General features: G+C 40.2%; 1 protein-coding gene across 3 annotated transcripts; it reads right to left on the reverse strand.

Moving 5' to 3' along the window:
- Nucleotides 1–831: 831 nt before the first annotated feature.
- mdm4 (MDM4 regulator of p53) lies at nucleotides 832–8,704 on the reverse strand. Of its 3 annotated transcripts, none has more exons than XM_084543362.1 (11): nucleotides 8,549–8,704; nucleotides 7,665–7,752; nucleotides 6,381–6,455; nucleotides 6,140–6,273; nucleotides 5,982–6,031; nucleotides 5,444–5,508; nucleotides 4,153–4,249; nucleotides 3,899–4,059; nucleotides 3,585–3,761; nucleotides 3,399–3,467; nucleotides 832–3,303 (listed from the first exon to the last, which is right to left on the reverse strand). In XM_084543362.1, exons 2-11 carry the CDS (start codon nucleotides 7,734–7,736, stop codon nucleotides 2,734–2,736), a joined length of 1,470 nt encoding a protein of 489 aa, XP_084399488.1. In that variant the 5' UTR covers nucleotides 7,737–7,752; nucleotides 8,549–8,704; the 3' UTR covers nucleotides 832–2,733. The 3 variants fall into 3 exon arrangements, with proteins under 3 accessions (XP_084399488.1, XP_084399487.1, XP_084399489.1); XM_084543361.1 differs by having other exon boundaries at nucleotides 3,585–3,776; XM_084543363.1 differs by lacking the exons at nucleotides 5,444–5,508; nucleotides 7,665–7,752; nucleotides 8,549–8,704 and having other exon boundaries at nucleotides 3,585–3,776.
- Between the last annotated feature and the right edge of the window lie 3,374 nt (nucleotides 8,705–12,078).

The raw sequence follows: 12,078 nt of genomic DNA on the forward strand, positions 1-12,078 counted from the left end.
CGAATAGATAACAGGTAACTCCGGACTCAACGGGGAATAGCACTAGTGTATCATAACAAAATATTGGTGATATGAACAAGTTTCGTGGCAGATAATGTGTTATTTAGAGGCTGTGTTTCGGTGCCCCAGTCACTCTCACTATATGAATATACGCAGATCTGAATATCTCCCAAACGACTCCAAATAACACCAAAGTTATATGTGTGAGTAAACGATCGTATTTTATGCCAGAAATAAGGTCCAGGTTGTAAAAAACGGTAGTTCCCCTTCAAGTAGCATTATCTCTATATTTTTAACCCACCATGAATCTAATAACAGATTAACAAATAAAAGAGATTCATCTAGACCTCAACCTATTGCTCATACACATAATAAATTAAAGGATTCAAACACTACCAAATCAGTTATTTTAGTAACAAGATATTCCGTGTCAAATACAGATCATGTGCTTTACTGAATCATCGGGCAATTTCAGACGGTAGGGGACTTTCCACAAACGGGGAAGCATACCCAAATGAATGACCCTCGTCTAAATAGCACCCTGAGCTAAAGTAGCTGCAGTATTTACGTATCGGTGTTACAGCGATATATACACTGTAGAGGGTAGGGTGTCTGCCCCACTTCCCAAGAACAAGACAAAAATAAGACGGTGAAGGAGAACGAGAACAGTGAGTAAGCAAAGGAGAGTCGCAGGTGCTGGAGACCGGCGGAGAAGGAGAAGACACATGACAGCTGGCCTGTCATACAATGACTTATTCTTCAAACACACACACACACACACACACACTTCACCAGTGGGCACTGTACATCAACTGTCCCTCTGGTGAATGAGATCAAACCATTAACTCTTTTACCGTTTAGCAAACATGTTTTTATTCCATGACAAGTAGAAAAAAAAAAAATGCATTAGCTGTACCATGTTTGAGCACATTAGTCTTAAAGCCAGTCACTGTCACAATTACGTTGGTCAATCTGAACCAGTACAGCTGGTACGTATACTGCACCGCTTATATGAGGTCTGTGTCTAGTAGAGGTCTCCTTCTCTTGATGCACATTAATGCTGATAAATACAACAGGTTATATTAATCTTTTACATGGCTAATAAAGCTCTGGCACCAGCTCAGTGCTGGCTATAGTCACGACAAGAGGCATGCTCTATATAGTCAACATCATATTCATTATGCTGTCACTGGTACTGTACAGTTAAGTTTCTGTTGGCAAGCTGCAATACTCCCAACTTCTCTCCACCTGCTGGCAGAAAGATTAAGCGCAAGTCAACAGCAAATCCAAGAACTATGATACACTCTTTACACCAAGCAGAGCCAAGAGTTAAATGTCTACCGTCACTGGACATCTTAAATTACAAAAAGAAAACATGTGTACATCTGTATTTATTTATCGACACTCGCTGAAAAGAAATGGTATCTACGTGGTCCTGCGATACAATCTTCAGGTAATGCAGATGCATTAAAATAAAAACTATAATATAGCATTTAAATTCAAAGTCATCACATGGCAGTGTAACGCTGAAATAAAACCCCCAACACCCCGAAAATAAGTCATTTTCACTGAGGGTGCATTTGGTAACTGGGCCCGTCTACTTTTTTTTTTTTTTTCTTTTTTAAGTTTAATGTAAATTAAAATACATTAGAACCCTGTAACAAGTGCAGCCTTTGTCTGCTTCATGGGTTGTGGTCGAAATTAAAACATAATCATAAATAAATTAAATACAAAATATACATAAATGGTTCATTCTAGGTTTAGGAAGGGATGGAAAGCACCCTTTGTGAATTTGAACTCGTACATGACATACTTACTGCAGACATACCTGGTTTGGCATTTTGTAAATATTGAATACATATTAACATCAACTTATCACCAAGAGAAAAATGTACAATTAACACTTCTGTGCATTCTTGAGCAGGTTAAAGTCAACATTTTAAAATACTGTTTGAGAGAAACAGAACTTAAGCCAACACACTACCGTAATCTACAAAACATTAACTTATGCTCAGAGAAAAGAAATCTTAGTAAGATATTGTCCTGAATATTTAACTGTGGAGAACCCTAATTGTTTTTCAAGATTAGCTTGCCTTTCTGGTTTTAATCTTATCCTTAACGCTCAAAGCCACAATGGCTAAGGAGACACAAAAAGGATTTAAACGCAAAACGAGAAAAACATAGGCCAAAAGATACTTAAAGAACATTTCCATTTTTGTCCCGGTGATGAATTAAGTGAATATATGAAAAACAAAGTCAAACAAGACGAACACAAGAAAAAAAAAAACACCAGATCTTAAATGCCACCACTCGACAAATGTAATGCACTCAGAAAATTCACATAGCCTGAAAAAAAAAAAAAAACCTTCATGAGAACAAATAAGGGCCCACACCAACTGTGCACTCCTACAGTTTGTGATCTTCTAATAAATATATAAATATGTCTTCCTTTGAACGTCCCTTATTTTTATGTGGCACCAAAGTCCAAGGGATTTCATCCGGCAATACTTCAGAGGCAGTGTGACATAAAATAAACCATGCAGCCAAGAGCAAGCTTCACCAAGTGCTATATCTTGTGTATATCTTTGTAGATGTTAAAGATGGATAAGGTGCACGTTTAGTATGTTTCTAGGAGCATGCAGATGAATGGATGAATGTGTTTTAGAGTGTGTGTTGTATTTTTTTTTTTGTTGTTTAGGTCCCTACAGCCTTACAGACGTGTTGAAGGGCTTTTTAGAGAATGAAAATTTTAATAACTTTTTGAATAATCTTTCCACAACCTGGACAAGGAGCTTGGAATTTATGTAGCCTCCTTGCACATGGGAAACAAGTAAGCAGGTGAGCTGTACGTCCGTGGATTATATTTCCATTACGAGGTCGCACTCGACAGAGCTTGCAAGGCTCCAACAGTGCCTCGGGCCGAACATCTTCAACCTCCATGCCCAGATTCTCTTGACTCTCCCCTCCTGAGAGCTGCTCATCCTTGTGAAAGTTGGAGGGCCGAGGGCCCTTGCCTTTCCCCATAACCATAGTGGGTAATGGTCGATCAGCTGTGGAGTGAGAAGGCAGGATGACGGGATCGGACACGGTCCTGCTGCAGTCTGGGACATCAATGCCTGTGTCGCTGTCATCTTCGTCATCATGGGTAGTGAGAGAGCTACACGCAGGGATGTCAGGAACAGACAGGGAATGGGCGAGTCGAGGGACATCTTTGTACCAGTTCTTACGCAGGGCCCAGCAGCGAACACAATACCTCTGTAGAGGTATGTTATATTTCCTGCATTCTGTGCACTGCCATGCATCCTGAGGGATAATATGGACAAAAGGGCAAGTCTGGTGTTTGTACTTTTACTCAACAACCACAAAAATCTAAAACTAAGAAATACTAAGATACAAACCTGTGTGGAGATCTCTGTATCCGTGTCATCACTCAGACACTGGGAGTCTTCATCTGGTTCCTCCGACATCTAAATAACACACAATAGAAATGAAAGTTACTTTTTATAAACCTCAAGTGCATCTTAACTGGCAGGATAGCATCTTAGGTGGAAGCAATAAAAGCAAAGGCCTAAACAAACACCTACCTCTCGATCTGCCTTTTCCTCCTTCCCCCCTCCATCATCATCCTCAAGTTGAGCCTCTCCTTCGCTGCCTTCTTCCAGTGCTGCCTCTTTCATCTCCACGCTCACCTGTTCACTCTCTCCCTCGGTCAAAAACCAGAGGTCATCTGTGGTATCCGACACGATGGCCGTGTCCTCTTCCTGTGCAGGAGACAGCTGACATATCAGTCAGACCACCACTGTCACGCTCCAGTTCATGCCATTTTCAAACTAAACCATGTCAGTTTTTTTTTGAGACTGAAACTACACAAATGAAGCCCGAACTTCAGGTTTCTTACTTGGTTAGTGTGGATGTCAGTGGAGCCGTTGCTCCTGCGGCTGTAGTTATTACGGAGATTACCCAGAAACCACCAGGGCAGGCCAGAGAGGTCCCACTCATCCAGAGTAACATCCAGCTTGGGCCGTTTGCAGGCTGAACGTGGGAGGCCTTCAAGAGAGTCTGGAGAGGTTTTGAACAGTTAAATTCAGCTTTATATAAGAAGCCTGGCTCGAGCGCAGGCCTGAGCTACTTGTGTAACAGACTGTTGATTACCATCATCTGGCTCCCGAGGTCGTCTCTGGGAGGGGGTCTGCAGGAGAGGCCTATCACTGCCAGCCTCCATACCTGCTTTGACCACACCTCCACACATCTACAGAGAAAGAAGATGTGTAGGACAAAAATTAGGACACAGAGCCATGACTGTATACTTGGAGGACTCGCAGCTCCTTTTCAAAATGGCCTCCGAGTATGGAGAGGTGGTACAGGGAACAAGGGGCTGGGCAATTAGGGTATGGGCCAGTTGGGGAGGGAGGGAGGAAACACTTAAAGATATAACTGGGCACCAAAATGTTGAGTGGGTGGGCGAAACAGAGAGAGAAAGAAAAGCTGGTGTATTAATTAAACTGTGATCACAGAATCCCGTGTTACTCCAATGGCAGTAAGACCAAATTTATGATGATTTAATTTTTATATAGTATGTTCTATCTTCTAAACACAGAAAGCAGGATAGAGCAAAGAAGACAGATATAGAGTCTATGACAAAGGAAACACAAGCAAAGTTTGTGTAATATATACACCAGCAAGAATTTTTTTTTATCAAAGCTATAAAAGAAGGAAATACAAATATTTCAGAAACTCTCTCAACCCTGTAGTGGTTTTAGCACATGCAGTAATTGTAAATACAACTGATTTGTTAAGAAATACTCAAATCTGACAGCGGGTCAATGATAATGAGATAAATTGTATTAAATAAATGGCATGGAGTAAGCTGTACATGATAAATATTGGAGGGAATAGGAAGAACGGGTGTAGGAACATGGGGAAGGGTGAAGAGGGGTGAATTAGGGTTATCATTAGGCCCGAGACTGATCAGGAGCTGTGATCCTCCAAAGATCGGAGCAGAGAAGAGAACTCTGACACAGACAGAGACAGGGACTCTGCCCCCCATCCACTGGGTGGAGCTGGTGGGTCACAAAATGTGCCGACAATACCACCAGACCAAACCAAGGATGGGGCTGTACAGAGACGGTGCCACTCTGTACAAATGCACACCAACGAAGACAGCAGCCTTTACCTCCTCTTCCCCAGTACACACAAGCCGACAGAAGCTCACTTTATACCTTACTAGATATAACCTGTATCTTAGGCAAACAAGATCTTGAGGACAAATTGTCCACATCATAACTTGCGAGTGACCAACTTATCTGGATTTACAATCTGAATAGGCCAAATTGAAGTCTGGACCAGGTTTTTGGCTGCCGATCCTGTCATAACGTGTTGTGTGTAGTGAGGTGAGAAAGGCTGAGGGTCTCTGTTTCTTCTGAGCACCATGCTTCGGCTTTACCTGACCACGATCCTCCACTCCGCCCTCTACACATTCACGGCCCACAGAAAGATTCTCTGCAGCGTCTGCATTTCAGATAAGACACAGTAACAGAAAAAGGACACCCCCCCTATTTAATTACTGCATCACACACTCTCTCACTAAGGCCTTCTTCTGTGGCTCGGAAGAACAAGTGTTCTTCTGATGCTATGTTGAATCCCCACATCCACAAGAGATGTAAAAAATGTTACAAACACGCACACACACACAAAAAAAAGTGAATATCCAAAAAGAATGTGAAGGAAAAAAAAAGATTGCCGTATTCCGACAAGGCTTCACTCCGACACATACCATGGTAAGACGTAGATGAAAACAAGAATTCATCAAACACACCACGCAGAGGAAGAGACATGATTGAATGTCAATACATAACAAGTGTATAATGTGCAGCCTGCATTAAATAAATCCACTCATTTAATGTTCTTTTCTGATTCTGCCTGATCAAAACATCATCATTTCACAAAAACTGACAAAAGAATTACGTCAGCATATCACTTACCAGTACAACCAAGCACAACCAAGTATTTCTTGAGCATTTCATACACCGGGCTGCAAAATGAGGAAACAAACATTTAGAATAATTTTCCATATTCAATATATAAACATACATATCAGCATTACTGATTACAAACTGATTTTTTTGAGGTGGATGAATACCTTGGATTTTTGACGGAGAAGCTCTCCACCTCCAGCAGCTCTCCCAGAGGATCATCCTGGCAGTGGACTATGTGCTGCCTCTGTTTGTCATAGAGTTGCTTCCCCATGATGTATTGACCCAAGTAGTGCATCACCTATACGGCCCAATGCGTATTAAAAAACGATCAATGAATCCATAATTGTGCGACAGTGAAACGAGCAGCAAAGACAATCATCGTTGACATTTCATTAGACGGCCCACCTCTTTGAGGGTGAAGACATCTTCCTGGGCTCCGGCTACACGCAGAATCTGCAGGAGAGGAGCTTTTGGTTGTACCTGAGTGGACAACAGCACAGCATTAAATACGAATATATGTACGAATTAAAGGGGAACTACTGTTTTTTTGTTATTTTTTTACAACCTGGACCTTATTTCTATCGTTTACTCACCCATATAACTTTTGTGTAATTTGTATTCCTTCAGGAGATAATTAGATCTGCGTATATCTATGTAGTGGGAGTGACTGGGGCACCGAAACTCAGCTTCTAAATAACTCATTATCTGCCGCGAAACTCATTCATTTCACCAATACTTTGCTATCGTATGCTAGTGCTATTCCCGTTGTAATTTGCTACTGCTATGGTTCGTCCACAACCTCAGAATTGGAAAAATATTCAGCCGTGTTGTAAAAAACTAGCAGTAGTAAATTACAGGTAAACGAGCCGACCGTCGCGGGTGCCCGCGGCGCTCAGAGATGACATCATCCAGGTCAGAAGACATCATCTGGGGTCTGTAGGTCAATCTACAGACCCCAGATGATGATAACAGGTAACTCCGGACTCAACGGGGAATAGCACTAGGTTACGATAACAAAATATTGGTGAAATGAGTTTAGCGGCAGATAATGCGTTATTTAGAGGCTGCGTTTCGGTGCCCCAGTCACTCCCACTATATGGATATACGGTGACAAATTACACAAAAGTTATATGGGTGAGTAAACGACCGTATTTTATGCCAGAAATAAGGTCCAGGTTGTAAAAAAACAGTAGTTCAACTTTAAGTACACTCACTTGCCAGTACATTAGGTCCACTAGCAAAAATGCATTCTTGTATAACAGTCATGCACTTAATATTATCTTCATGAAGGTTTTGGTATTCAGCATTTGTTTAAAATAACAGAGAGATCTGTTGATTCAACTGTGCTTGCACTCTGTAGTCTGTGGTTTCTAGAACTATTGAATTATTGTGTTGTACCAACACACGCTTCTGTTATTTTTTTTGAGAAGCCCATTTCAGTCAGTGGGCTAGACTAAATAACAGAAACACTTTTGTGTTTAATAGCACCACAAGCTATGTCCTCCAGTATGATCATACAGTTGAATTAACTCTTTCTAACGCTGCTTCAGCAACAAACTGAGCATTATATCGGTCATTAAGCTAAGATTCAAAGCAGGACTGTTATATTAGAATACATTTATATTATTCACTAGTGTTCCTAATGAACAGGCAAGTGAGTGTATGCTAATAGTTTTTGATTAGTTGTACCTGATTCCCATCTCCAGGTAGCGTCCTGCAGGATGAGCTTGCCGCTGGAGGCTGGGCTGGTAGGGAGCTCATAGTAAAGAAACGAAGTCTGAAAAACACAAGTATTGGATTATAATATACAGTGTAAAGCCGTCTTCAAATGCATAAAGCTATATTTCATATTCATGCCATGTTTATAGTTTCTTCTGGCTGGAAATGACTTGTCACGAAACCCAACAGGACATTGTTCAAGAGATATAAATTAACATTTTCACGTATCACATTATTAGTATTTAAATTATTAATTACTTCTTAGTCATTTTCAGTCGGGAGAAGCTTATAAGTCAAATAAAAATGTTTCACTACTAGTCAGATATTTGAGCGTGGGTGTCAGTAATTACGAGCTTGACTTTGACAAGCTAATAATTAACCGAAACATAATCTTACCCACGGCCACGACGCTAACACAATGTCACACCATAAACTCAGAGTATCCTGATTACGCTAACGATAATGTTAACGATAAAGGTAGTAAACGAATAAAAAATGCGCAATGTAAAAAGTCGTTGGCCTAATTTGTTTGAAGACATGCAGCCTGCGCACGAACAGGCTACCGGACAGCTGCACGGGTAGAGTCGTTACACCACTCCACCATTACTTTCCTTCTTGTCACAGCATTTCTCAAAATAAACGATGTCCGCATAAACAAGCTAGCTTCGAGCACACTACTGTAGTAAAACGCACTCTTGCAGAGGCTACCGTCCACAGACACGTAAACTGGAACACGTCTGTGTAACTTTGGCAGGTGGTAAATTGCCGTTACTAGCAAACGTGTTAGCTAACGCCTCGGCTAACGTGTGCTAACTAGCTGGTTGCTTAACAATGCGTTCCTTAAACGCTCTCACCGTAAAGAGTTGACATTACTTCACAGCCGCTACATTGTTCCGCGCGCAGTGTTGACGTTAACAGCCGGTCCACATCTTATAAATGTACCGCTAACTAAACGTTGAGTTTCCAACAGTCGATGCTAACAAACAGGAGGCTGCTAGCTGAACTACAGATTCAAAATGATGAGTGTGGCTACACGACTTCCGGATACGTAGTTAGAATGTGGCGCCCCCTGGTGTTTGACACGCGGCGTCACTGGCTGCCATTACATACTGGACATTCATTTCCATTGTTAAGGAAAGTAAAATTGAAAGTAGAGCTTTATCTATTTTGTCACGTGTTTGTTACATGAAACATAAATCTTATTGTCCAGTTTCAAGTAACGTGTTCTTAAAAAGTTTAGTATCCTTGTCATTATTAATAATAATATAATTAATAAGTTGACAAAATCATTTGAACTGTCTAGTTAAAATCTATTCTATTTGGTATTTTATTTATAAATGCTTAGCCAAAACTTATTCTTAGAAATATTGTGACTGATATGTAACATTTGATTAAGTATAACTCAGTTTAGTTCACAACTAAGACCTCTTTTTAAAAAGGTATCTCATTTTAAGTAGTACCAGCATTAAGTGAACAAAGACGCTCTAAAATTTCATTAGACTGCCTTTAGCTTTGATTACAGCACACATTCTCTGTGGCATTGTTTCGATAAGCTTCTGCAACGTCACCAGATTTATTTCCATCCAGTGTTGCATTAATCTTTCACCAAGATCTTGTATTGATGATGGGAGAGTCTGACCACTGCACAAAGCCTTCTCCAGCACATCCCAAAGATTCTCAATGGGGTTAAGGTCTGGACTCTGTGGTGGCCAATCCATGTGTGACAATGATGTCTCATGCTCCCTGAACCACTCTTTCACAATCTGAGCCCCATGAATCCTGGCATTGTCATCTTGGGATATGCCCGTGAACATCAGGGAAGAAAAAAAAAATCCATTGATGGAATAACCTGGTCATTTAGTATATTCAGGTAGTCAGCTGACCTCATTCTTTGGACACATAATGTTGCTGAACCTAGACCGGAGCAACTGCAGCAACCCCAGATCATAGCACTGACCCCGCAGGCTTGTACAGTAGGCACTAGGCATCACTTCATCTGCCTCTCTTCTGATGGTTCCCCACTATACTTCCAGTTTTTAATAATGTGTTGGACAGTTCTTAACCCAGTTTTAGTAGGTTCTTCAATCTCCTTAGATGTTTTCTCTGCTTGACGCATGCCAATGATTTGACCCTTCTCAAACAGACTAACATCTTTTCCAAGACCACAGGATGTGTCTTTAGACATGGTTGTTTAAGAAATGAGAAGCTACTCATTGCATCAATTGGGGTCAAATAACTTGTTGCCAGCTGAAACATAATCACCCATGCAGTAATTATCCAATAGGAAGCTCCTACCTATATGATTAGCTAGATCCAGGTGCCGACTTTTTTTTTGGCCAGGCTGTGTGAATTATAGACGTGCACATGTTTTTAATTAGTCTTGTTTATTGCCATGGCCAACTAATTGGTCTTGTTGTGACTGCAGGAAGGCGGCAATAATGTGCCTAATACTTTGGATGGATGGATGGTTGGATGAGATAGATGACTTTTGAAGGTTCCCGCAGGGAAATTGACATCTCCGTCACACACAGCACTGTTGGACATACATGTGCAAAATATTCAGAAATATAAACAAGAATACCCCAAGTACCCAACACCCAAATAAAGATTAAATTATATATATATTATGATTGTGGTGATTGTACATGGCTTTTGTTATTGCACATTATGAATTGCACGTTATGTTGACCAATCAGACTGACTGCCCCCCGTCCTACAGTTCCTTTCTCCCCCCCCATGAACATTACCAAACTCTCATAGTATATTAAATTATAAGACCAAATGAAAACATGACAAACAACTTCTCGTATTGTAGCAGATTGTATTTTGAACATGCTTTGTCAACGTGCAGAAATTGTGCATTAATAAAACACAAAACACGTGTACAGGTGTAAAAGAGATAGTGTTATTTCGTTCCATAAATGCAAACATTGTTATAAAACATCTGTGCTACAGAACAGCTTAGTTCAGAGATACTCATCTCTGATATCCTAGGAAACAGTTAAGTAAACAAGGTGGAAAGAATGACACAACCCGTGGCCCTAATACTTTACAAAACGTGGCTGTACAAAGAGCACTACAAAATGCAGCATTTTCACAGATCTGTAGATACAGTGCAAAAATAAATCATTGAATCCAGGTCTCTTGTTGCCAGGTGAGTAGCCCAAATTAAGAAGCATCAAGCATATGCGTTTGCTTTCATCTCGAACAAAGTCCACCCAACGGTCCTTGAGTATACGCCTTGACATTAGGACGGTTTATTACAATAGCTTATTCACTGGAATATTATTGCCTCTGCTGGAAAATACAAGCATTAGCCAAAAGCCCTGCATGTGTGTCAAACGTCGCAGTTTCTTACATTGCAGATAATAGAAATGACAGCCAGCCAACATCTCATCTAGATAATTCATATATAAAACAGATAAGTGTCTACAGAGACACAGGTGTAATTGTGTAAAGTACATGTTAATTATTACCAAATCTGACAGATTTATCGTTACTGTGAATATTTTAAAAACCCTAAAACAGTACAATTAGTCATTTTGATGATTAACGCCTGCACCTGCATAAAGATCATTAGATAAATGCGTACTGGTCTGATACTGGAAGCATAAACCAAATCAAAACAAAAACAAACAACAACAAAAACAGCAACACACTGTTGCATCATGTTAAGCAAAACTACCAGAAAGTTCAAGTAAAGGCCTTGTGTTAGCATTACCTTCACACTCCTATAATGCCAGACTAAGGTTAGGTTGCTCAAGCCTCACCTCTAAAATTAGAACACTAAACAGTAAAAGTGCTTTGGCAATAATTCAAGTCTTTCTTTTTCACCACACATACGGAAGAGTTGAAAGAAATTGGCGGCACTAAGCTGCACGGTATGAAAAAAAGAGTGTTTACATTTTCTATGTTCACGATAATGACAGACCCTTTTAACATTTATGTCATAAGTTTCGCCAGTTAATAAAAAGACCCTTTTTTTACACTGTGTAGTTCTTGTTTGGATGCAGCTCTATTCTTTTATGTATGTGTCGATTTTTTTTTTTGCACACACTTTCTTTCAGATCCTCCCTGAATGAGAATTAAGTCCACTTGATAACAGACACAAGTTCTTCTAAAATTATAATGTTCCACTTCTAACAGCCGGCATTTGCATTTGATTTTAATCTTCTGATTACAGTTATATTTTAGAATTTTATCTTAAAGGGGAACTACCGTTTTTTACAACCTGGACCTTATTTCTGGCATAAAATACAATTGTTTACTCACCCATATAACTTTGGTGTCATTTGGAGTCATTCGGATGATATTTACATCCGTGTATATCCATATAGTGGGAGTGACTGGGGCACCGAAACGCAGCCTCTAAATAATGCATTAT

Source organism: Chelon labrosus (assembly GCF_963514085.1).
Source record: "Chelon labrosus genome assembly, chromosome: 4".
Lineage (NCBI taxonomy): Eukaryota > Metazoa > Chordata > Actinopteri > Mugiliformes > Mugilidae > Chelon > Chelon labrosus.

Bases quoted from the DNA above. Each gene is read 5' to 3' on its own strand.
- mdm4 (XM_084543361.1), bottom strand. From the start codon at position 7,736: ATGAGCTCCCTACCAGCCCAGCCTCCAGCGGCAAGCTCATCCTGCAGG. The intron at 3,468-3,584 runs GTAGGTGTTTGT...TGTGTTATTTAG, and splicing joins AGGAAAAGGCAGATCGAGAG to ATGTCGGAGGAACCAGATGA. The intron at 3,304-3,398 runs GTTTGTATCTTA...ATTATCCCTCAG, and splicing joins ATACAGAGATCTCCACACAG to GATGCATGGCAGTGCACAGA.